This window comes from Aotus nancymaae, unplaced genomic scaffold (genome assembly GCF_030222135.1).
Source record: "Aotus nancymaae isolate 86718 unplaced genomic scaffold, 86718_ANA_hifiasm-v0.15.2.pri h1tg000040l, whole genome shotgun sequence".
In the NCBI taxonomy this organism is placed as follows: domain Eukaryota; kingdom Metazoa; phylum Chordata; class Mammalia; order Primates; family Aotidae; genus Aotus; species Aotus nancymaae.
In genome coordinates this window covers 127,579,297-127,606,001 of record NW_026988454.1, presented here as the reverse complement: position 1 = coordinate 127,606,001, position 26,705 = coordinate 127,579,297, and the positions used below count along the sequence as shown (strand labels likewise).

General features: G+C 42.6%; 1 protein-coding gene across 1 annotated transcript in view; it reads left to right on the top strand.

The window, feature by feature from the left end:
- BLTP3A (bridge-like lipid transfer protein family member 3A) overlaps positions 1–26,705 on the top strand; it is a 95,876-nt gene that overhangs the window by 22,141 nt on the left and 47,030 nt on the right. Inside the window, exons 2-4 of the mRNA XM_012461629.3 lie at positions 18,488–18,650; positions 18,752–18,790; positions 19,146–19,237. Coding sequence (XP_012317052.2) covers positions 18,488–18,650; positions 18,752–18,790; positions 19,146–19,237 — 294 coding nt within the window. The remainder of the gene's footprint in view (positions 1–18,487; positions 18,651–18,751; positions 18,791–19,145; positions 19,238–26,705) is intronic.

Below are 26,705 nucleotides of genomic sequence, written 5' to 3'. Positions count from 1 at the left end.
GATCTTTGACCTCTGTATCCTTTCTTCTGCTTGGTCAGTTCAGCTGTTGAAACTTGTGCATGCTTCATGAAATTCTCCTGTTGTGTTTTTCAGCTCCATGAATTCACTTATATTCCTCTCTAAGCTGTTTATTCTCATTAGCATTTCGTCGAATCTTTTTTCAACATTCTTAGTTTCTTTTCATTGGGTTAGAACATGTTCTTTTAGCTCAGAGAAGTTTCTTATTACCCACCTTCTGAAGCCTGATTCTGTCATTTCATCACACTCATTCTCCATCCAGCCTTGTTCCCTTGCTGGTAAGGAGTTGTGATCCCTTGTAGGAGGAGAGGTGTTCTGGTTTTGGGTGTTTTCATCCTTTTTGCGCTGGTTTTCCCCATCTTTGTGGTTTTATCCACCTGTCGTCTTTGTAGTTGTTGACTTTCAGATTGGGTCTCTGAGTGGACATCCAGTTTGTTGATGATGAAGTTATTTCTGTTTCTTAGTTTTCCTTCTAACAGTCTGGCCCCTCTGCTGTAGGACTGCTGAGGTCCACTCCAGGCCCTGCTTGCCTGGGGATCACCTGCAGCAGCTGCAGAACAGTAAGGGTTGCTACCAGTTTCTTCTTCTGCTATCTTTGTCCCAGAAGGATACCCACCAAATGTCAGTCTGAGCTCTCCTTTATGAGGTGACTCTTTGGATATATGGGGGTCAGGGAGCTGCTTGAGGAGACAGTCTGTCCTTTATAGGAGCTCAAGTGCTGAGCTGTGAGCTCCGTTGTTCATTCAGAGCTGCTGGGCAGGTATGTTTAAGTCTGCTGCAGCAGAACTCATAAACCCCTTTTTTTCCCCAGGTGTTCTGTCCCAGGGAGTTAGGGCTTTATTTATGAGTTTCTGTTGTGCTGCTGCCTTTTTTTCAGGGCTGTCCTGCCTAGCAAGGAGGCAGCCTAGTCACTGTCTGCCTGCAGAGGCTTTGCTGAGCTGCTGTGGGCTCCACCCAGCTGCTGTGTGAACTTCCGTGAAGTCCTGTTTATATGGGTGTAGTTAGAACTGCCTCGGCAATGGTGGCCCACCTCTCTAATGACGGACTCTCTCTGTAATGGCGGGTTGCCTCGGCAACGGCGAGCTCGTGGCATACTATGCCTCAGCAGTGGCATACTACCTCCGTAGTGGTGGAGTGCCTCAGTAATGGCGGACGCCCCACCCCACAGAGCTGGACCATCCCTGGTTCAGCTGTGCTTGCTGTGAAACTCTCAACCCAGAGCATTTCCAATTTATATGGGTGTAGTTAGAACTGCCTCGGCAATGGTGGCCCACCTCTCTAATGACGGACTCTCTCTGTAATGGCAGGTTGCCTTGGCAACGGCGAGCTGCCTCAGCAGTGGCACACTACCTCCGTAGTGGTGGAGTGCCTCAGTAATGGCGGACGCCCCACCCCACAGAGCTGGACCATCCCTGGTTCAGCTGTGCTTGCTGTGAAACTCTCAACCCAGAGCATTTCCAATTGCTGTTTTTTTTGTGGGGGTGGGACCAGCTGAGCCTGATCACCTGGCTCCCTGCCTCAGAGCCTTTTTTTTTTAGTTGAACGGTCAACTCTCTCCCAGGTGTTCCAGTCACCTGTTGAAAAGGCACTGGGATCTGTGTGATTTCCCGTGCGGTGACCCACTGTGCAGGCTGAAACAGCAGCGCTGAGATTTGTGGCGCTTTTTTGCCCAGGAATCTCCTGGCCTGGCTCCCTGTTTCAGTCCCCTTTTTAATCAGATGAATGGGCGACTCTGCCTTCCTGGAGCTCCAATCGCCAGCTAAGAGGGCAGCCAGATTAGTGTATTTTGTATGGAGAACTGCCGCACCGGGGCTCAGGCAAAACAGCTGCGCTGGCCAAAACAGCCACACTGGCGACCCTTGGGGCTCCTCCACCTGGGAATCTCCTGGTCTATGGGTAATAAAAATCCGTGTGGAAATGCGGCGTTCACTCACCCTCCGTGCTTTCACTGGGAGCTGCAATCCTGAGCTGCTCCTAATCGGCCATCTTGGATCTTCTCCCCATGTTTAAATATTTTTTTTTTTTTTTTTTTGAGACGGAGTTTCGCTCTTGTTACCCAGGCTGGAGTGCAATGGCACGATCTTGGCTCACCGCGACCTCCACCTCCTGGGTTCAGGCAATTCTCCTGCCTCAGCCTCCTGAGTAGCTAGGATTACAGGCATGTGCCACCATGCCCAGCTAATTTTTTGTATTTTTGGTAGAGATGGGGTTTCACCATGTTGACCAGGATGGTCTCGATCTCCTGACCTCGTGATCCACCCGCCTCAGCCTCCCAAAGTGCTGGGATTACAGGCTTGAGCCACCGCGCCTGGCCTAAATCTTTAATCCATCTGGAGTTAATTTTTTTATAAGGTGTAAGAAAGGGGTCCAGTTTCAGCTTTCTGCACATGGCTAGCCAGTTTTCCCAACACCATTTCTTAAACAGGGAATCCTTTCCTGTTGCTTGTTTTTGTTAGGTTTGTCAAAGATCAGATGGTTATAGATGTGTGGTGTTACTTCTGAGGCATCTATTCTGTTCCGTTGGTCTTTATCTCTGTTTCAGTACCAGTACTATGCTGTTTTGATTACTGTAGACTTGTAGTATAGTTTGAAGTCAGGCAGCATGATGCCTCCAGATCGTTCTTTTTGCTTAGGATTGTCTTGGCTCTGCAGGCTCTTTTTTGGTTACATATGAAGTTTAAGGTGTTTTTTTCCAGTTCTGTGAAGAAGGTCAATAGTAGCTTGATGGGAATAGCATTGAATCTATAAATTACTTTGGGCAGTATGGCCATTTTCACGATGTTAATTCTTTCTAACCATGAACATGGAATATTTTTCCATCTGTGCGTGTCCTCTGTTATTTCCTTGAGTGGTGGTTTGTAGTTCTCCTTGAAGAGGTCCTTCATGTCCCTTGTTAGTTGTATTCCTAGGTATTTTATTCTCTTTGCAGCAATTGTGAATGGGAGTTCTCTCATGATTTGGCTATCTGTTCATCTGTTATCGGTGTATAGGAATGCTTGTGATTTTTCCACGTTGATTTTGTATCCTGAGACTTTGTTGAAGTCGTTTATCATCTTAAGGAGATTTTGGGCTGAGACTATGGGGTCTTCTGAATATACATTATGTCATCTGCAAATAGAGATAAATTGACTTCCTCTTTTCCTTTTTTCTTTTTCTTGCCTGATTGCTCTGGCCAGAACTTCTAATACTATGTTGAATAGGAGTGGTGAGATAGGGCACCCTTGTCTAGTGCCAGTTTTCAAATGGAATGCTTCCAGTTTTTGCCTATTCAGTATGATATTGGCTATGGGTTTGTCATAAATAGCTTTTATTATTTTGAGATATGTTCCATCGATACCTAGCTTATTGAGCATTTTTAGCATAAAGGGCTGTTGAATTTTGTTGAAGGCCTTCTCTGCATCTATTGAGATAATAATGTGGTTTTTGTCTTTGGTTCTGTTTATGTGATGGATTATGCTTATAGATTTGCGTATGTTGAACCAGCCTTGTTCCTGGGATGAAGCCAACTTGATCGTGGTGGATAAGCTTTTTTTTTTTTTTTTTTTTTTTAAAGATGGCATTTCACCATGATGGCCAGGCTGATCTTGAACTCTTGACCTCAGGTGATCCACCCACCTCGGCCTCCCAAAGTGCTAGGATTACAGGCTTGAGCCACCGTGCCCACCCGGCCTATGGATAAGCTTTTTGATATGCTGTTGGATTCAGCTTGCCAGTATTTTATTGAAGATTTTCGCATTAATGTTCATCATGGATATTGGCCTGAAATTTTCTTTTTAGTTGTGTCTCTGCCAGGTTTTGGTATCAGGATGATGTTGGTCTCATAAAATGAGTTAGGGAGGATGTTGGTCTCATAAAGTGAGTTAGGGAGGATTCCCTCTTTTTGTATTGTTTGGAATAGTTTCAGAAGGAATGGTACCAGCTCCTCTTTGTGTGTCTGGTAGAATTTGGCTATGAACCCATCTGGTCCTGTATTTTTTTTGGTTGGTAGGCTATTAATTACTGCCTCAACTTTTTTTTTTTTTTTTTTGAGACAGAGTCTGGTTCTGTCACCTAGGCTGGAGTGCAGTGGCACAATCTTGGCTTACTGCAACCTCTGCCTCCTGGATTCAAGTGATTCTCCTGTCTCAGCCTCCTGAGTAGCTACGATTACAGGCATGTGCCACCACACTTGGCTAATGTTGTATTTTTAGTAGAGATGGAGTTTCACTGTGTTGGTCAGGCTGGTCTCAAATTCCTGACCTCAGGTGACTGTCTGCCTCGGCCTCCCAAAATGCTCGGATTATAGGCGTGAGCCATCACACCCAGCCTGGAGATACTGACTTCTAGGAAAGAAGACTGGCTCAAGCCACACAGGTTATTAGGGCATCAGCTAACCAGGCTAGGTTTTAGCAAGTCTTTATGCTTTGAGGAGGGAATTAGAATGTTCAGCAAGGCTATCATTGGGAATTAAGAAAAGAGAACCTCTGTGGAATCCTTGTTGTTTCAACTGGCCCAGTAATGGAATGGCAGTAAATGAGAGTGCTGCAAATCATGGCCTAGACCATGGGTGTGGGAAATGTGTGCAATGAGTTAGATTTGTTGAGAATGTAAATCTATATCATGTCTATGAAAGGAAATATGGGAGTTATCTGTCAAAATAGAAAATGTAGGCCGAGCGCTGTGGCTCGTGCCTGTAATCCCACCACTTTGGGAGGCCGAGGTGGGTGGATCATTTGAGGTCAGGAGTTCGAGACCAGCCTGGCCAACATGTTGAAACCCCAACTCTACTAAAAATACAAAAAATTAGCTTGGTATGGTGGTGACTACCTGTATTCTCAGCTACTTGGGAGGTTGAGGCAGGAGAATCACTTGAACCCGGGAGGTGGACGTTGCAGTGAGCCAAGACTGTGCCACTGCTCTCCAGCCTGGGCGACAGAGTGAGACTCTGTCTAATGATAATAGAAATCAGTGGGCCAAGTGTGGTGGCTGATGACTGTAATCCCAGTACTTTGAGAGGCTGAGGTGGGTGGATCACCTGAGGTTAGGAGTTCGAGACCAGCCTGACCAATATGGTGAAACCTTTTTACTACTAAAAACACAAAATTAGCTGGGTGTGGTGGTGGGCACCTGTAATCTCAGCTACTCTGGAGGAGGCTGAGACAGGAGAATCATTTGAAACTGGGAGGCAGAGGTTGTAGTGAGCCAAAATCACGCCATTGCACTCCAGCCTGGGCAAGAAAAGCCAAACTCCAACTCAAAAACAAAAGAATAGAAATCAGTGAAATTAAAAGCAGGGCAAACAGAGAATTCATATAACCAAAAATTGTTTTGTTTTTGGAAAAGATTAATCAAGTTAGTTCACCTTTAGCAAGACTGATCAAGGAAAAAAGAGAAAACATAAATATTGTCAGCAGTGAAAGAGCGGATATCATTATAGATCTTAGAGATGTTAAGGGATATTATGAACATCTTTTTTTTTTTCTTTTGAGACAGGATCTCACTCTGTTGCCCAGGCCGGAGTGCAGTGACACAGTCACAGCTCACTGCAGTCTCTATCTCCTGGGCTCAAGGGATCCTCCCACCTCAGCCTCCCAAGTAGCTGGGACTACAGGTACATGCCACCATGACTAATTTTTAATTTTTCATAGAGACAGGATTTCATCATGTTGCCTAGACTGGTCTCAAACTCCTGGACTCATGCCATCCTGCATTGTCCTCCCAAAGTGTTGGAATTACAAATAAAAGCCACTGCACCTAGCCTGAACATCTTTTTCTCAATAAATTCAATAACTTAAGTGAAATACACAAAATTATTTGAATAAAGGCTCATATAGTTTCGTTGGTGATTTCTATTAAACATTTAAGGAAGAAATAATACCCATTTTACAGAAATTAATTTAGGAAATAGTGAAACACTTCCAAACTTGTTTAATAACTTCAGCATGACTTGATAAGAAAACCATGACAAAGATGTTGCAAGGAAAGAAAACTTCAGACCATCAGGTTTGGTGGTTCAGGCCTGTTTTCCCAGCTCTTTGGAAGGCTGAGGTGGGAGGATCATTTGAGCCCAGGAATTTGAGAGCAGCTTGAGCAACATGGAAAACCCTGTCTCTACAAAAAATTAAAAAATTAGTTGGACGTGGTGGCACAAGCCACTAGTCCTAGCTACTCAGGAGGCTGAGGCAGGAGGATTGATTGAGCCCAGGAGGTTGAGGCTGCAGTGAGTAGCAGTTGCATTACTGCACTCCAGCCTGAGCAACAGAGTAAAACCCATTCTCAAAAACAAAAATTTCAGACCAATATTTATTGTGAACAAAGATTAGTAAGTGTTTAATAAAAGACAGGTGACCCTTGAATAGTAGTGGGGTTTAGTGGTACCAGTCTCCATGCATAGTCGAAAATCCATGTATAACTTTTGACTCTTCAAAAAAAGTTGTTTGTTGTTGTTTTTTTTTTTCGTTAAGATAATGTCTTGCACTGTCGCCCAGGCTGGAGTGCAGTGTTGCGATCTCACCTCACTGCAACCTCTGCCTCCCGGGTTCAAGGGATTCTCTTACCTCAGCCTCCAAGTACAGGAGTGTGTCACCATGCCCAGCTAATTTTTGTATTTTTAGTAGAGATGGGGTTTCACCATGTTGGCCAGGCTGGTCTCGAACTCCTGGCCTCATGTGATCCACCTGCCTTGGCCTCCCAAAGTGCTGGAATTACAGGCATGAGCTACTGCACCTGACGCAGAAACTTACTACTAATGGTTTACTGTTCACTGGAAGCCTCACTAATAACATAAACAGTTGACTGACACATATTTTGTATAGGTATTATATATTGTATTCTTACAAAAAAGTAAGCCAGAGAAAAGAAAATGTTATTCAGAAAATCATAAGGAAGATAAAGTACATTTATAGTACCGTACTAAATCTATGCATGCCACAAGTTTACATTGTCTGTTTATAAGACAAATCATCATTCTGAAGTGGCAGGTATCTGAAGTTGCAGACCTCAATTTGTAGAACATTATCGATTCAACTTTTCCTTATAATGTCATGACTTTTCTCTGCTTCTTGGGAGCATTTCTAGCATCACTAGTGGCACTTCATCTGGGTACCATGGTGTTATTCAAAGTTTATAGTATTGCAGTAAGTATTATGAAAAATATACAAGAACCACAAGAGATCATTTTTTTACTGCAATACGCAATTTATTGGAGTGATGAACTGCTCTTGCTGAGATGACATGATTAATGTCATACAACATTTTAAGCAGATCCTCATAACACTTGAGCTCACTGCAGTATTAATAGGAGGTAGCTACAACATTATTACAGCAATATAATATGTAGTATAGTTAATTTTATGCAGTTATGATTATTTAGTAGTTATTTGAGGCAGGGTCTCGCCATATCACCCAGGTTGGAGTGCATTTCCATGATCATCGCTCATTGCAACCTCTACCAATACTCCCACCTCAGCCTCCTAAGTAGCTGGGACCACAGGCGTGTGCCACAATGCCCAGCTAATTATTATTATTATTATTTTTTTTTTTCGTAGAGACAGGTATCACTATGTTGCCCAGGCTGGTCTCATACTCCTGGGCTCAAGCAGTCCTCCTGCCTCAACCTCTCAAAGTGCTGTAGTTATAGGCATGAGCCACTGTGCCTGGACAGTTGTGATTTAGTACTGCATCTTTATATTTGTTTACATTTCTCCTGACTGCATATATGTTCTGTAAGTGTTTGTGCACTTAAGTTTGGATAAATTTTAACTTTTTATAATAGATTTGTATAAACTTTAGGGTGGTAAATGATAAAATAGACTAGTATCTACATATATTTTATGCAATCATGACATACCTCACCTTTTCTTAATTTTAAAAATATTTCTAGGCTGTGAGGTTTGTCTGCAAGTTTTTTCAAGTTGTCACAAATCTCCAAAAGTTTTTCCAAAGTTTTATCAAATTTATCAAAACTTACACACACAAACATAGACTGTACATGTAAATAAATATTGAATATATGTTATGTTCAGGGACAGGCTGACTTATTATTATTGATATGTCAGATCTGCCTAAATTGAGCTAAAATTTGTTGCAATTCCAATCAGTTTCAGCAGATTTTTTTAAAAACAGAAATAGGTAGGCTGATTTGAAAATTTATATGGAAATGAAAAGGACCTAGAATGCTCAAAATAATCTGAACAAATAAACACAATGAAAGGATATTCAATGCTTAAAATGAGCTACAGCAATAAAGACAATGTGGTATTGGCATAAGTATATATAGGTCAGAAGAACAAAATAAAAAGTTCAGACATGAGTCATAGCTGCATGTGATGGCTCACGCCTGTAATCTTAACACTTTATGAGGCTGAGATGGGAGGATCTCCTGAGGCCAGGAGTTCAGCCTAGGCAACATATTGAGACTGTCTCAAAATAAAGAAAAAAAAAGAACAAATAAAAAGACAAGAAAAAGAAAACAACAACAACAAAAAAAAAACCCCAAATCAAAAATAAAACAAAAAAAAGAACCAAAAAAAAAAAAAGAGAGAGAGAGAAAGACTGACTCTAAAAAAAATGTAAAAAGGCCAGGAGCCTGTTATCTCTGCATTTTGGGAGGCTGACGTGGGCAGATCACTTGAGGTCAGGAGATTGAGACCAGACTGGCTAACACAGTGAAACCCCCGTCTGTACTAAAAATGCAAAAATTAGCTGTGCATGGTGATGCAGGCCTGTAATCCCAGCTACTCCGGAGACTGAGACAGGAGAATTGCTTGAACCTGGGAGGTGGAATTTGCGGTGAGCGGAGATTGTGCCAACCGCACTCCAGCCTGGGCAGCAAGGTGAGACTCCATCTTAAAAAACAAACAAATCGGCCGGGCGCGGTGGCTCACGCCTGTAATCCCAGCACTTTGGGAGGCTGAGGCGGGTGGATCACGAGGTCAAGAGATCGAGACCATCCTGGTCAACATGGTGAAACCCCGTCTCTACTCAAAATACAAAAAATTAGCTGGGCATGGTGGCGCGTGCCTGTAATCGCAGCTACTCAGGAGGCTGAGGCAGGAGAATTGCCTGAACCCAGGAGGCGGAGGTTGCGGTGAGCCGAGATCGCGCCATTGCACTCCAGCCTAGGTAACAAGAGCGAAACTCCGTCTCAAAAAACAAACAAACAAACAAATCAAAACTTAGTTGGGTAGAGTCGAGTGTACCTGTAGTCCTACCTTCTTGGGAGGCTGAGAGAGGATCACTTGATCTCAGGAGTTCAATATTACAAAGAGCTAAGATTTTACCACTGTACTCCAGCTTGGATAACAGAGTGAGACTCTAGCTCTTTAAAAAAGAAAAAAGAGTTAGGCCAGACGCAGTGGCTCACACTTGTAATCCCAACACTTTGGGAGGCTGAGGTGGGAGGATCACCTGAGGTCAGGAGTTCAAGACCAGCCTGGCCAACATGGTGAAACCCCATCTCTACTAAAAATACAAAATCAGCCAGGTATGGTGGCGAGTGCCTGTAATCCCAGCTACTTGGGAGGCTGAGGCAGGGAGAATTGCCTGAACCCAGGTGGCAGAGGTTGCAGTGAGCTGAGATAGCACAACTGCACTCCAGCTTTGCAACAGAGCAAGACTCTGTCTCAAAAAAAAAAAAGGAAAAAAAAAGAAAAAAGATGAGCCACTGTATGTAAATTGCACCTTAAATGACATAGCAGTTAAAAAACCAAGCATTGTAAACAGCAGACAGAAATTTAGATAGAAAGAACTTTCTTTTAAGAAAGGCATGTAATAATGTCATGCAGTTTTTTTTGGAGACAGGGTCTCACTCTGTTGCCCAGGCTGGAGTACGGTAGCACCATCATAGCTCACTGTACCCTCAAGGGACCAAGGGATCCTCCCACCCCAGTTCTTGAGTAGCTGGGACTACAGGCATAAGCCACTGCACCCAGCTAATTTTATATTTTTTTGTAGAGATAGGGTCTCGCTTTGTTGCCCATGCTGGTCTTGAACTGTTGGCTTCAAGCATTTCCAAAGTGCTGGGACTACAGGTGTGAGCCACTGCACCTGGCCACTGAACAGGTTTTGCGAGTAAAACCTATTAGAGCAAACCTCTAAGACTGAATGGCTTATTCTGTCAGATTATCTGGGATGAAACAGCATTAGCTATATTAGTGATTGATGTGTTTTGTTGGGATGATGGAGAGAATCTTGCTATCTAAACCAACTGCTTCAGTGTTGTGTTATATCTTTGTTTAAAGAGAAGCCTGTGATGTGGATTGGCAGTGAAATATTTTGCTGTAGATTTGGGTAGGAAGCTTAGAAGCCAAGGCCCTGGCTGTGATCACCTCCTCAATGGAAAAAATAGTGAAGGAAGCAAAACGTATTTGTGGACTTTTTTATTTCTTCTAGGAGGGTTCAATTTTTATGGGAGCTGAAGCAGATTGGCTCTTGCAACTTATTGACCCTATTATTAGCAATCAAGATGCTGAATTACAGAGGGCAGGGTATTGTGAGAGTTGAATGAATGCAGGGTTAAGTCCCATTTCTGTTATTTACTTAGTTCCAGCTTTATCACTGGCTAGCTGTGAGTCTTGGGCAAGTCATTAAACTTTTTGGCCATTTGTTTCCTCATTGGCAAATATAGATTTGGACTAAACAATTATTTAAGATTCCTCCTCGCTCTGAAATTCTGAGAATCTGCAAATCTAAGAATTTTCACTTCCCAACATTGTGGTACATTTTCACAATGATGTCTGAGAGCTTTTCCCTGTCGTCTCTTTGGCAGATTGCAATCCTCTGGCAGAAATGAAACTTGATCAAAATCTGTTTCTCCAACCTGATTTCATCTTAGCTTTTTACACTCTGTAACAGTAACAGATGGCCAGAAAATGTTTTCCCACATACTTGAAGTGGAATAAATAGCAGGCTGCCATTAGTCTTTTTAGCTGCCCTTGGACTGTGAATGATACTATCCTTAATTAGGAACACAAATGCTGAATAAGTTTGTGCCGGGGACTGTGGGGTATAAAAAGAGAAGTGTATAACATAATTCGTCTCAAGAATTCAGTATCCAATTGCAATTTGGGAATTTTAGACTGCATATTGAAGATGACTTGGAATAGTTGGTTTTATCATCACATTGCTGCAGTTTAACCCAGTTGTACTCCATTATAGGCAGAGCGTTTGAGCTATTGCTCCCTCTCCAGTTGATGAGAGAGCTGAAACTTGGGCCTCCTCTCAGAGCTGTGGTTTCCTTGATAGAGCAAACCTCCCCAACCCTCCCCAATAACAGCGGGGCTCATGGATCGTTTTTATTTTTATTTTTTGAGACAGAGTCTCACTATGTCGCCCAGGCTGGAGTGCAGTGGGTGCAGTGGGACGATCTTGGCTCACTGCAACTTCTGCCTCCCGGGTTCAAGTGATTCTCGTGCCTCAGCCTTCCAAGTAGCTGAGATTTCAGGTGTGTGCCACCATGCCCAACTAACTTTTGTATTTTTAGTAGAGACGAAGTTTCACTATGTTGCCCAGGCTGGTCTCAAACTCCTAGGCTCAAGCAATCCACCTGCCTTGGCCTCCCAAAGTGCTGGGATTAACAGGTGTGAGCCACCATGCCCAGGTATCTTTTATATTTTTAAACCTATTCTTTATTAGTGCTCTAAAATGCAGGCAAAATCAGTTAAAGAATTCTTACTGCCTTTTTTGAGAAGCTTGAGTATGCTTTTTTCGTTGAATCCTAGAAGTAAACTGATAAGTGAAAAAGCATATGTATTTTTTTTATTATTAGTCACAGGAGAACCGCAGCCCTTTGAGTGCTTGAAGAACTCTTGGTTGTTTAGTGTTGTTCAGCTTTTGGTGATTGCTTGCTTGTATTGTTAATCTTAGACCTGATGGTGCAGTATCCTCTGTGATCTCTTGTCAGCGTGTTGGTAGAGACTGGGTGTCACTGCTGGAATGGTGGTAAACTAGCCCTGGGCATACTTAAGAAAAAGTTTATTAATCTGGTTGGGTTGGTGAAGTGCAGAAAGGTTTCTGATGGAATTACACTATTAACTTTACCCAGAAAGTTTGGATGTATTCCTCTTACTCAGGTTAAGCAGTCCATGGTAAATTATAAAAAGGGAAAGAATGTCCTCCAACCACTTCTGAGATACCTTATAAATTTATTCTGTGCCAGGTGTGATTTGGGGGAACTTCATAATATTAAAATATTAGAAAAAAAAAAACCAGTGAGCACACCTGGGTTCATGCTGGCTCTTCTTGCTCTGCCATCTGGGGCAAACTGCTTCATATCTGAACCTCATGCTCTTCCTCTGAGCAATGGGGATAATAATGCATCCCTCATGTGGGATATTGCAAAGATGAATTGAGATGTTATTAATAACCTTCATTCAGTGCCTGATGCAAAGTAAAATGTCATTATCATTAGTAGTTTGGTTTTGCTGGTCCAGGCCAGAGAATAATGCTTTTTCCCATTTGTGATGTATAAAATAAATTATGGTGTGGTTTTTTTTTGTTATTTTTTTTGACAGAGTCTTGCTGTGTTGCTCAGGCTGGAGTGCAGTGGCGCAGTCTCAGCTCACTGTAACCTCTGCCTTCTGGGTTCAAGTGATTCTCCTACCTGCCTCAGCCTCCCTAGTAGCTGGGATTACAGGCATGCATCACCACGCCTGGCTAATTTTTGTATTTTTAGTATGGATTGGGTTTCTCCATGTTGGCCAGTCTGGTCTCGAACTCCTTACCTCAGATGATCTACCCACACGTGCTGGGATTATAGGCGTGTGCCACCGTGCCTGGCCAAATTATGTTTTACAAATGATATTTTCTTTTTTTTTTTTTTGAGATGGAATTTTGCTCTTGTTACCCAGGCTGGAGTGCAGAAATTTTCTTTTAGTTGACAAAAGGATGTTGATCTGGTCCAGCCTATGGGGCAAAAAGATATACAATTATTATTATTTTATTATTTGTTTGTTTGTTTTAAGACAGAGTCTTGCTCTGTTGCCCAGGCTATAGTACAGTGGTGCAGACTCAGCTCACTGCAGCCTCTGCCTCTGGGTTCAAGCGATTCTCATTCCTTAGCCTCCCAAGTAGCTGGGATTACAGGCGTGCCCCACCATGGCCTGGCTAATTTTATTTGTGATTTTTTAGAAGAGATGGGGTTTTACCATGTTGGCCAGGCTGGTCTCAAACTCCTGGCCTCAAGCGATCTGTCTGCCATGGCTTCCCAAAGTGCTGGGATTACAGGTGTGAGCCACTGCGTCTGGCTTGCATTTTAAAATAAGCATACCAAAGTAATTATGATCCTTGTGATCAGAGGACCATAGTTTGAGACTCATTGCCCTAATAAAAACTGGCAAGGTTAGGATGAAATGTAATACAATCTAATATACCGTTTTTTTTTTTGTTAAGGCTTGAAAAATACATTTATTTATATGGAACTGTAAATAGAGTTAGATTTTGCAAAGAACACAACATAGAAATTAGATACTTAGTATTTATTTAGTATAATCACTGAGAATGTCAGTGCTAGCTAACAGTGTAACTTATTCTTGACTGTGTGTATGCTTTATTTTATCTGAAGTATGTTTTTCTCTTTTCAGAGAAGTCATCAGTTTGAAAAGGTCCACATCACCTTCTTTCTTTAAAAGTGGCTGGGCACATAGAAAAAAGTAAATAAATAAAAATAAAAGTGGCTAGGCACAGTGACTCACACCTGTAATCCCAACACTTTGGGAGGCTGAGGTGGGAGGATTGCTTGAGCCAAGAAGTTCCAGACCGGCCTGGGTAACATAAGGAGATCCCGTCTATACAAAAAAATTTAAAAAATTAGCTGGGTATAGTGACATGCACCTGTGGTTCTAGCTACTCTGGAGGCTGAGGTGGGAGGATCACTTGAGCCCCCAGAGGTCGAGGCTGCAGTGAGCCATGATCACGCCACTGCACTCCAGCTTGGATGACAGAGTAAGACTGTCTCAAAAAATAAAATGAAATAAAAGTGGCTTTTTTATCAAACAAAAGAGCAGTTTATCTTAGTGGTTCTTAGCCTTTTCTCCTTACTCCTGCCTATCAGACGGAGATCCTTACTCCCATCCCTGACAGTCGCTCACTTCTACAAGAATTCTCAGCTGGGGTGGAAAGGTAACGTCTTAGTAGAATCATGCGGTTGGAGAGGAGGAGACATGTAGTTGTAGTCTTCAAAACTCATTCTGTCTCTTAAAACATTCTTATCTTTCTAAGACTAGTAGTACTTCTGATGTATACACTACCCCAATTTCTGAGTCGATATGGCTTCCCTGATCACTTAAGATTAGAGAAAGCGTTACTAGGACAGTAGAAGGAAATAATTATATTTTATTTAAATACATAAGAGACTTGAAAAAGAAAGGCTGTCTGTGCCTAGTGATTACAAATAATGTTGAGTTCCGTTTTCTGCTTTCCCTTCTCTCAGGACTGTCTCCTCAGAGTTCTTAGGGGCATGCACTATTTTCTTTTACTTCCTGTTGTTGTTGTCTTATGAGGAAGTATTTAGATGGGCTTTTTTTTCCTTTGTACCCCAGTCCTATTTCCTTGTAGATAGCCATTTGTTTAGGAAAAGGACTGAAAAAGCCATTTCTTTCCAAAGAGAAAGAATCACCTTCCCTCTGTGGCAAGTTAGTTTTCAGAGGAAAAGAGCCATTTATTGAAAACTTATCTTTTTGGTTCAGAGATAAAGTTAGTTCATACTCAGTAAATGGAGATTAAATTTTTTAAAGTGAATTAAAATCAGTAAAATTATATGTAAGGGCCTGGGATTTTATTTTACCCTTAGAAGCTAATTATTAACTCCTATTATTTCATGGATGCTGGCAGAACGCACAAGACTTCTGGATCAGAGACAAAGGACTTTATTACTCATAGCCTGTTTTTCATGGCCCAGCAAGCAGCATAATAAATATGATGTTTATATCAATTTTCCTTGCCCCCAGCGTACTGTGGGAGTGACATGAATGGGCCCAGATGGATGCCTGCATATATGTTATAGGAATAAAACACTGAGTCCTTGCTTTTGTAGTAAATGATAAGCAGGCCTGTTCTTTGGCCTAGTGGGAGAAATAATTTCCTTACTGAAAGCTATTCTCTGCAAACACAGTCCTGAGAAGAGGCCTGAATAAGAAGTGGTTAGGACCATGGATTCTTGACAAGCCCAGCAAGACATGTAGGATTAAGAGAGACCCACTGGGCCAGGCTTGGTGACTCACATCTGTAATGCCAGCACATTGAGAGGCCAATGCAGGTGGATCGCTTGTGCCCAGGAATTTGAGACCAGCCTGAGCAACATGGTGAAACCCCGTCTCTACAAAGAATATAAAAATTAGCCCAGCATAGTGGTGTGTGCCTGTAGTACCAGCTGCTAGGGAGATTGAGGTGGGAGGATCACCTGAGCCCATGAGGTTGAGGCTGCAGTGAGCTATCATGGTGCCATTGCACTCCAACCTGGATGACAAAGGTATCAGAAAAAAAAAGAGAAAAAGATCCATGGGAGAATAGCACTCCCAACACTAAGTACATAAACAGATAATTGATAGAAATCTTAGAAAAATGTGTTATAAAACATTCGCCCTACAAAAGGTATGGAGTAACGTAAAGAAAAGCCATACAGTCACCTCACAGTCACCTCTCAACTTGAGAAATAAGCATTGTCCATATAGTTGAAGCTTCCTGTAGACCCATCCTCTCATCCTACAGGTAAACACTTTCCTAAATTTGTCATCATGCCAGTGCATTCCTATGTATCCTTTAATATCATACAATATTGTTTGTATGTTCACAAACTTCTAAAAATGATTTTTACTATCATTTAAAAATTGTTAAAGAACTTTTCATAGTACTTTCTTAGTACTTTAGAAAAAAATTGCAAAGATAAACTTTTGTACGTCATGATTTTATGGTCCAACAAAAAGCAAAAACACTAAAACATAGTTTAGTAAAAGGAAAAGATACATATAGTGAAAAAAGTTGATAAATATATAGATATAGAACTCTAATGTAAACTATTAGCATCTAATATATGTAAAGGCTAAGTGTAGTTAAGGTTGGTGGCCAAAACAGAATTCATTACTGGGGTGGAAAATGGTGACTATGAGAGGCAGCAACAGTGAATTACAGGAGTGAGATTAATCTAGACAGTTTGTCTTACAGGAGAGAGGGTTATACTATGATGAACTGCCCTTAAATTGGTCCAGCCAAAAAGATGAGTAGTTAGCCTGCAGGGCAGTTAGCTAAAACATATATAGGCCAGCATTCTGTTGGGTCACCATTTGGATTAGGAAGAATGGCCAACACTAAGCCCCTTACCTTGAAGAACTAGTCTAATTGAGCAGGGGTGGTTATATTATGCATTTGAGAATTAGAGAACACCCTAAGACTTTGTCATATGATTTTGACCTAAACATGTGTTACAGATTCCAGGAGTGGAGAATAAAAGAGTTTAATGTGGCCAGGCATGGTGGCTCACACCTGTAATCCCAGCACTTTGGGAGGCTGAGGCTGGTGGGTCATTTAAGGTCAAGAGTTCCAGACCAGCCTGGCCAACATGGTGAAACTGTGTCTCTACTAAAAACACACAAAAAAATTAGCTGGGCGTGGTGGTGGGTGCCTGTAATCCCAGCTACTTGGGAGGCTGAGGCAGGAGAATCGCTTGAACCCTGGAGGCAGAGGTTGCAGTGAGCCAAGATTGCGCCACTGCACTCTGTCTTCGGCGACAAGAGCCTATTTTTCATTGCCCAGCAAGCAGCATATAAGAAATTAAAAAAAAAAAAAGAGTTTAATGTGAGTTGCAGCAGTTAGGGGAAGAAGGCCTCAGGGAGAAATCTCCAGTTCGGCCTTGCATGGCAGATAGTGGTGTGGAGGGAAAGGAAAAGGGAGTGACTGGCGAGAGCACATGAGCGAGTTCTGGAGCAGTGAGAAATAGTGAGGACTGGCCTGTGTGAATATTTTATATCAAGACTATTTGACCGATGGAATTTCCTGTGGTCTGGATTTTGCTGATTTCACACTTACAGTGTAGCTCAGCAGTTTTCATCCATCCTCAGTATTTCCTTCAAATTAGCAACTGGACCCAGTGCCTTGATGAGATTCAAGTTCAGTCTCTTTGTGAAGACTATAGGTGACTGATTGTTCTTTTATCATATCAGTAAAGATACGTGTAGGGGTCTGGGATTTCATTTTACTTTGTTTTAATAAGCTAATAATTAGCTTATTACTGTTTCACATTCTTAACTTCACATAGCTCCCTCTTCTGTTATTTCAAGTAGTGCTAAAAAATGTAACAGCTTGCTTCTTGAGATAATAGGTCTGATCCCCTCCCTTACTTTTATCTGGACCATCTCTTTTCTTCATTTCTGTCATCCCTATATTGCTTTTTTAAAATTCTTTTCTGTGTGGGGATCCTTTCCTAGGAAGGAGCCTGGGAAGGTTAGTTTCATGAGTTTATAGGGCTAGACTGCTCCAGGTCCTTGGGGTCTCACCAGGGATCCTTTGCAGAGGACAAAAGCCCCTCCCAGTGTCAGTTACTGTTCTCAAATCAGCCCCCATTGCTTTTCACTTAATAGTTGTTAGTTATCTTGGGGTTCTTGTGTTCTCAGTTGTCAGATGCCCTTTTGCTTCCCTCTCCTTTATTCTGGACATCTGGATAGCAATTATATCTTGTGGCTGTTGATGTTTTTCCCCCACCCACTTGTATGTGGGGATTTATGAGGATACTTCATCTTCTGTTATGTTTTAAATGTTTTCCATGGACTTTCTGTGTTGTTACCTAGTTGCTCTGTGTGGTTTTTGCTTGTTTGCTTGTTTTTGATAATGGATCTTGCTCTGTCACCCAGGCTAGAGTGCAGTGGCATGATCATGGCTCACTGCAGCCTCAACCTTGCAGGCTCAAGTGATCCTCCCACCTCAGCCTCCTGAGTAGCTGGGACTACAGGCATGTACTACCATGCCTGACTTATTATTTTTTTTTTGGTAGAGATGGGAGTCTCACTATGTTGCCCAGGCTTATCTTGATCTCCTAGGCTCAAGTCATCTTCCTGCCTCAGCCTCCCAAAGTGCTGGGATTATAGTCATGAGCCACCACTCCTGACCCTCTGTCTGTTTTTATGTTGGGGTTCAGAAATATCAAAAGACTACATTGCCATTGCTACAGCTATTGCCCCAGAATCCCTATTGTAGGTTCTTTAGTAGGATGATGACACAACCATAAGTAGAATGATAGGTCTCGCCTAACATCTTACATGATGTGGAGATGGTGTAGTCTAAATGCATTTCTTCTGGCTGGTTTGAGCGTGGTGGTGTTTACAACTAATTGATCACAAGCAGTTACAGATTTCTGTGTTCCTTCACCCCTGCTGCTTCACTTCACTAGCCTTTAAAAAATGTTCTTTAATTTTTTCTTTTCTCTAGATTCAGAAGTGTTTTGGCTATAATATCCAATTAGCAGATTCCCATGGAAATAATAACTTATCATTACTCTTTTCAGGTTTACTAAGAATCTTTCCCCAGACAAAATCAACTTGAGCACCCTGAAAGGGGAGGGTCAGCTGACCAACCTGGAGCTGGATGAAGAGGTTCTACAGAATGTACTGGAGCTGCCCACCTGGTTAGCCATCACTCGGGTCTACTGCAACAGGGCCTCCATCCGGGTGAGAATGAGAGTCAGAATGCTGCTGTTCTCTTCGGCCAGCAGACCTGCCTTCTGGAGGGGCAGCTACCACAGCCCTAAGACTTTGCTTTCCTCTTTCAGATCCAGTGGACAAAGTTGAAGACGCACCCAATTTGCTTGGTAATGGCCTTACTTGATTGCAAGTAATCAAATGGGGATGGCCAGGGTTGGCTTTTAGAAGAGGGAGAAAATGATAGGCTAACCCTTTTAGGAATGATGGGTGTCTCCTTATGTCCCTGTGAGCTTCTCTCTAAGACAGTGTAACTGTCGTCTGGGTTTATTCTGGAGCTGCTGTGTGTATAGGATTGGCACTGGGACATAAGACCCAGGACTTCTCAGTTGTCTGCCTCCGCCCACTGTGGGTATAGCACTCAACTAGGCTCTGGAGCACAGAGATGAAGGACACAGCCTGTGCTGGCTTTGTGCTGTGTGTGTATTTGTGTAAATCCTTAGCTCTTCTTGACTTTTATTTCAGTGTCTGGATAAGGTAGAGGTAGAGATGAAGACATGTGAGGATCCTCGGCCCCCTAATGGACAGTCTCCCATTGCCCTTGCTTCAGGACAGAGGTTAGTTGCTTTGGGCCCTGTTATTTCCAACGTATTAATTACTCCAGGTTCCCTTTTAGTTAAAAAATAAAAACTTTTTATTATGGAAATTTTCAAACATATACTAAAGTAGGGAAAATGGTATAAGAACCTCTATATACCCAAGATCTGACTTCAGTAATTATCTACACTTTGTCATTCTTATTTTTTTTTTCTTCCTGAGAGAGGGTCTTGCTTTGCCACCCAGGCTGGAGTACAGTGGTATGATCACAGCTCACCACAGCCTCGACCTCCTGGGCTCAAGCAGTCCTCCTACCCCAGCCTCCCAAGTAGCTGAGACCAAAGGTGCACATCACCATACCTAGCTAGTTTTTTGTAGAGATGGGATCTCACTATGTTGCCCAGGCTGGTCTTGAACTCCTGGCTTTATGCAATCCTCCCACCTCAGCCTCCCTAAAGCCCTGGGATTACAGATGTGAACCACCGTGCCCAGCTTTGTCATTCTTTTTTCTTTCTTTATCCTGCCACTTTGTGTATGTATATGTACGTGCATGTGCACACTGTAGTACTTGAAAGCAAATCTCAGAAACCATATGATTCCACTTGCAAATACTTTTTTTTTCCAGATGGGGGTCTCACTGTGTCACCTAGCCTGGAGTGCTGTGGTGTGATATTGGCTCACTGCAACCTCTGCCTCCCAGGCTCAAGTGGTTCTCCTACCTCAGTCTCCCAAGTAGCTGAGACCACAGGCATGCACCACCACACCTGGCTAATGTTTTGTAGTTTTGGTAAAGACGATTTCACCATTTTGCCTAGGCTGGTCCTGAACCCACCTGTGAATAATTTCATATCATATCTTTAACAAACAAAGACTGGAAAAAAAAATATATTGCTATCACATTAAAAAGAATTAGGCCAGGCATGGTAGCTCACGCCTGTAATCCCAGCACTTTGGGAGGCCAAGGTGGATCACCTGAGGTCGGGAGTTTGAGAGCAGTTTGACCAACACGGTGAAACCCCGTCTCTACTAAAAATACAAAATTAGCTAGGCATGGGAGTTTGAGAGCAGTTTGACCAACATGGTGAAACCCCGTCTCTACTAAAAATACAAAATTAGCTGGGCATTTATATATCACATGCCTGTAATCCTAGCTATTTGGGAGGCTGAGGCAGGAGAATCGCTTGAACCTGGGAGGTGGAGGTTGTGGTGAGCTGAGATAGCACCATTGCACTCCAGCCTGGGCAACAAGAGCGAAGCTCTGCCTCAGGAAAAAAAAAAAAAGAATTAACAAGAATTCCTTAATATCATCTAATCCCTATTTCATAATAAATTTTCCTGGATTATCTCATATATATATATATATATATATATATATATATATATATATATATATATACTTTTTTTTCTGTTTTTGTTTTTTGTTGTTTTTTGAGACAGGGTCTTGCTCTGTCACTCAGGCTGGAGTGCAGTGGCATGATCTTGGCTCACTGCAACCTTCACTTCCTGGGTTCAAGTGATTCTCATGCCTCTGCCTCCTGAGTAGCTGGAATTACAGGCGCCTGACACCACGCCTGGCTAATTTTTGTATTTTTAGTAGAGATGGGGTTTTGCCATGTTGGCCAGGCTTGTCTTGAACTTCTGACCTCAGGTGATCCACCTGCCTTGGCCTCCCAAAGTGCTGGAATTATAGATGTGAGCCACTGTGACTGGCCTAAATACATATATTTTTTACAGAACAATATGGATCAAAGGAAGCCCATACTTTATATTTGGGTGATAAGCCTTTTAAAGTTCTTTAATTATATTCCACCACACACACATTTTTAAATATACCATTTATTCTTTGTAGGAATTAAATAATCTTTTTTTTTTTTTCCTGAGACAGAATCTCCCTCTGTTGCCCAGGCTGGAGTGCAGTGGCGCAATCTCAGCTGACTGCAACCTCTGCCTCCTGGGTTCAAGCAATTCTCCTGCCTCAGCCTCCTGACTAGCTGGGATTACAGGTGCCCGCCACCACACCAGGCTAGTTTTTGTATTTTTAGTAGAGACGGGGTTTCACCATATTGGCCAGACTGGTCTTGAACTCCTGACCTTGTGATTCACCTGTCTCAGCCTCCCAAAGTGCTAGGATTATGGGCCTGAGCCACTGCATCTGGCCGGAATTAGTCTTTTCTAAATAATTTCCCTTGTTTTGTATTCTGGCTGATTGTATCATCAAGGTATCATTGAAGATGTTTCTCATTTAATCTGGTAGTTAGATTTAAAGGCTTGCCCTGATTCATTTTGTTTGTTTTTGTTTTCTTGGTAAGAATACTTCCAAGGGGGTGAAGGGTCTCTCTCTGACCTCTTTTTCATTCCTTTTTTTTTGAGACAGTTTCACTCTTGTTGCCTAGGCTGGAGTGCAATGGCACAATCTCTGCTCACTGCAATCTTCCACCTGTTAGATTCAAGCAATACTCCTGCCTCAGCCTCCCGAGTAGCTGGGATTACAGGCATGCACCACCAGGCTCAGCTAATTTTTTGTATTTAGTACAGACAGGGTTTCACCATGTTAGTCAGGCTGGTCTCAAACTCTTGACCTCAGGTGATCCATCTGCTTCGGCCTCCCAAAGTGCTGGAATTACAGGCGTGACCCACCCCACCCAGTCTCTGACGTCTTTTCTAAAGGCATTAATCCCATTCATAAGAACTTTTCCCTCATGAGTTAAACACCTTCCAGAGGCTTCATCTCTAAAACTGTCACATTGGGTTATTAGGTTTCAACATATGATGAATTTTGGGGAAACATAAGCATTCAGACCATAGGACTGAGTAACATTCCAGTGTATGGATATACCACAATTTGTTTATCCATTCACTTGTTGATGGTAATTTTATTTTCATTGTTTGACTATTATGAATAATGCTGCTGTAAACATTTGCATACAAGTTTTTGTGTGGTCATGTGTGCTTTTCTTTCTCTTGGGTAAATACCTAGGTATGGTATTTAGGGGAGGATTTTACTTTTTCAGAAACTGTCAGACTTTCCTTACTGGTTTACCAATTTATATTCTTTTTACATTCTGCATTCTTTTTTTGCGAGGGGGACAGAGTCTTACTCTGTTGCCCAGGCTAGAGTGCAACAGCACGATCTCGGCTCACTGCAACCTCTGCCTCCTGGGTTCAAGCGATTCTCCTGCCTCAGCCTTCTGAGTAGCTGGGATCATGCACACCACCACACCTGGCTAATTTTTGTGTTTTTAGTAGAGACAGGGTTTCACCATGTTGGCCAGGCTGGTCTGAGGTCAGGCGATCCACCACCTTAACCTCCCAAAGTGCTGGGATTACAAGAGTGAGCCACTGTGCCTGGCCACTTTGCATTCTTTTTTTACATGTTACATGTTTTACATCCTACTTTTTTTTTTTTTGAGAAAAGGTTTTGCTTTGTCACCTAGGCTGGAGTGCAGTGGTGCAGTCACGGCTCACTGCAGCCTCGAACTCCTGGTCTTAAGCGATTCTCCTACTTCAGCCTCCCCAGTATCTGGGGCTACGGGTGTGTGCCACTATGCCCAGCTAATTTTTAAATTTTTTGCAGAGATGGAGCTCACCATGTTGCCCAGGCTGGTCTCGAACTCCTGCACTCAAGTGATCTTTCCATCTTGGCCTCCCAAAGTGTTAGGATTACAGATGTGAGCCACTGCGCCTGACCTTATATCCTACATTTACTCTTTATATATGTCTTTTGGTATGTTATATCTTTACAGTCATTATTATTCTTGATGTTCAAATCTCCCCACCTTTGGCTAGTTAGAGCATTTCCAAGTGAGCTCCTCTGTCCTTTTGACAAGACACCAGTAATCTTTCTGCTTTTAGATAGAATAAGATGTTTGAGGATTCCTTTATACAACTTTACCCTAGACCTAAAATCAGACATCTCTTCAAGGAGCCCTGATTTCCTTTAGTGAGAAACGCTGTTTACAGACTTGTCTGCAAAGCTGTGTTCATTGAGTTTTCATTGCTTTAAGGCCTTTTCAGTGTCCAATGCTAGGAAAAAGGGTATTTTTAAGAAAGAAAAATGAATAATGACAATATCCTGATATTTCTCCATTCAAATAAAAGAGAGGATTTTGAGTTAGCTTTCTGAATTTAATAGTAGTTTTGAAATTCATACACTGAATCATGGCTCCTAACAGCAGTAACATAAATGGTTTACTTTTTCAAGTTTCAAAAAAATAACAAAACCATTAGAACTATCAATAACACTACTACTGAATGCAGTAGGGTGTGTATATGTTTTAGATGGAGTCTTGTTCTGTCATCCAGGCTGTAGTGCAGTGGCACAATCTTGGCTCACTGCAACCTTTGACTCCCTGGTTCAAGCTATTCTCCTGCAGCCTCCCAAGTAGCTGGAATTACAGGCATCTGCCACCATGCCCAGCTAATTTTTGCATTTTTAGTACAGATGGGATTTCACCATGTTGGCCAGGCTGGTCTCAATCTCCTGACCTCATGATCCACCTGCCTTGGCCTCCCAAAGTGCTGGGATTACAGGCATGATCCACCACGCCCAGTCATGTGTGTGTTTTAATCTTGTGAAATATCCCATTAGGGATGTATGATCAAAATGCTGTTTTTTGTTTTTTTTTTTAAGATGAAGTTTTCCACTTTTGTTGTCTAGGCTGGAATGCAATGGCATGATCTAGGCTCACTGAAACCTCTGCCTCCTGAGTTCAAGCGATTCTCCTGCCTCAGCCTCCCAAGTAACTGAGATTACAGGCGTGTGCCACCACACCCAGCTAACTTTTGTATTTTTAGTACAAATGGAGTTTCACCATGTTGGCCAGGATGGTCTTGGCCTCCTGACCTCTTGATCCGCCCGCCTTGGCCTCCCAAAGTGCTGGGATTATAGGTGTGAGCCACCGCGCCCCACCATCCCATCTTTTTTCTATACAACATGTAGCATGTCATAAATACTTATTCCACATTGTGAAAGAGATGATATTTTTTCATTTAAAAATATATCCTGGTGATCACTCCATAGAAGGGTAGAGATGTCCTTTATTCCTTTTTGTACCTGTAGAATGTGCTTATCTTTTGGAAGCAACATAGTTTATTTAGCCAGTTTTTTATTGATGGATATTTGGATTATTTCCCAGGATTTTTGCTGTTACACATGGTTCAGCAATAAATGACCTTGTTCATAAGTCACTTAGTATTTTGCCAGCGTAATTTTTTTTTCTTATTTTTTCTTTTCTTACAAGAAAACCAAAGAAGCTGGCTGGGCATGGTGGCTCATGCCTCTAATCCCAGCACTTTGAGAGGCCAAGGAGGGTGGATCACCTGAGGTCAGGAGCTTGAAACCAGCCTGGCCAACATGATGAAACCCTGTCTCTACTAAAAATACAAAATTAGCTGGGCACAGTGGCACGTGCCTGTAATCCCAGCTACCTGGGAGGCTGAGGCAGGCAAATCGCTTGAACCTGTGTGGCAGAGAGGTTGCAGTGAGCTGGGACGGTGCCATTGCCCTCCAGCCTGGGCAACAAGAGCAAAACTCAGTCTCAAAAAAAAAGAAAACAAAACCAAAGAAGCCAAGCCAGCATGTTTTAGAAAACACTTTATTGAAGTATAATTCACATACCATAACATTCATCCATGTGAAGCATACAATTCGGTGTTTTTTAAAATTTTTTAATTAAAATTTTTATTTTTTATTTTTTAGACGGAAGCTCTCTCTGTCACCCAGGCTGGAGTGCAGTGGCTCAATCTCAGCTCACTGCAACCTCCGCCCCCAGGATTCAAGGGATTTTCCTGCCTCAGCCTCCCGAGTAGCTGGGACTACAGGCGTGTGCCACCACGCCCGGCTAATTTTTTATATTTTTAGTAGAGATGGGATTTCACCATGTTAGCCAGGATGGTCTCTGTCTCCTGACCTCGTGGTGCACTCACCTCGGCCTCCCAAGTGCTGGGATTACAGGTGTAAGCCACTGCGCTCAGCCAATTCAGTGGTTTTTACTATATTCACTGAGATATACCAACCATGACCACAATCAATTTTAGAACATTTTTATCACCCAAGAGAAACCCCATACCTATTAGCTGTCACTCCTCATTCTTCCCTGCCTTAGCCCTAGGCAACCCTTCATCTACTTTCTTTGTCTATTCTGAACATTTTATATAAATGAAATCATATACTGTGTGGTCTTTTGTGGTTGGCTTCTTTCACTTAGCATAATGTTTTCAAGGTTCAGCCATGTCGTAACCTTAAAAAGGAATAAAGTTCTGTTGTATGCTACAACATGGCTGTTTTATGTAAATGTATAGGATATAGTTAGTCAGTCGTGTCTTGCTACTTTAGCTTAACATTATGTTTGTGAGAGTCATCCATTTTGTTACAACATATATGTGTAGTTCATTCCTCCTCATTGGTGTATACCATTCCATTACATGAATATGCCACAATCCATTCTGTTGTAGACGTTTCTAGTTTCTGGTTTTTTTTTTTTTTTTTTTTTGAGACAGTCTTGCTCTGTAGTCCAGGCTGGAATGCAGTGGTGTAATCTCTGCTCACTGCAACCTCCACATCCCGGGTTCGAGTGGTTCTCACACCTCAGCCTTCAGAGTAGTTGGGAGTACAGAATAGGTGCGTGCCACCATCACCACCCCTAGCTAATTTTTTTTTTTTTTTCCAAGAGAGAGTCTCTCTGTGTTGCTCAGACTGGAGAGGAGTGGCGTGATCTCAGCGCACTGCAACCTCCACCTCTTGGGTTCAAGCGATTCTCCTGCCTCAGCCTCCCACTAAGTAGCTGGGATGACAGGTGCCTGCCACCACACCCAGCTAATTTTTTTTGTATTTTTAGTAGAGACGGGGTTTCACTATGTTAGTCAGGCTGGTCTTGAACTCCTGACCTTGTGATCCATCCACTTCAGCCTCCCAAAGTGCTGGGATTACTCACGTGAGCCACTGTGCCCAGCCTTCCCTGGTTAATTTTTGTATTTTTAGCAGACACAGGGTTGTACTGTGTTAGCCAGGCTGGTCTCAAACTCCTGACCCCAAGTGATCCACTCACCTTGGCCTCCCAAACTGGTGGGATTACAGGCTTGAGCCACCACACCTGGCCTAGTTTTTGGTTCTTAAGTGTAGTGTTGCTATATAGAACTCTCCTCTATGATGACTTTGTTGGTCAATCATGACTCCATGTATTTGTCAAAACCCACAGAGCCAGCTGGGCACGGTATCTCCCGCCTGTAATCCCAGCACTTTGGGAGGCTGAGGCGGGCGGATCACGAGGTCAGGAGTTCGAGACCAGCCTGGTCAACATGATGAAACCCCATCTCTACTAAAAAAAAAAAATACAAAAATTAGCTGGGCATGGTGGTGTGTGCCTGTAATCCCAGCTACTCTGAAGGCTGAGGCAGGAGAATTGCTTGAACCTGGGAAGTGGAGGTTGTAGTGAGCCAAGATTGCACCACTGCACTCCATCCTGGATGACAGAGCAAGACTCCGTCTCT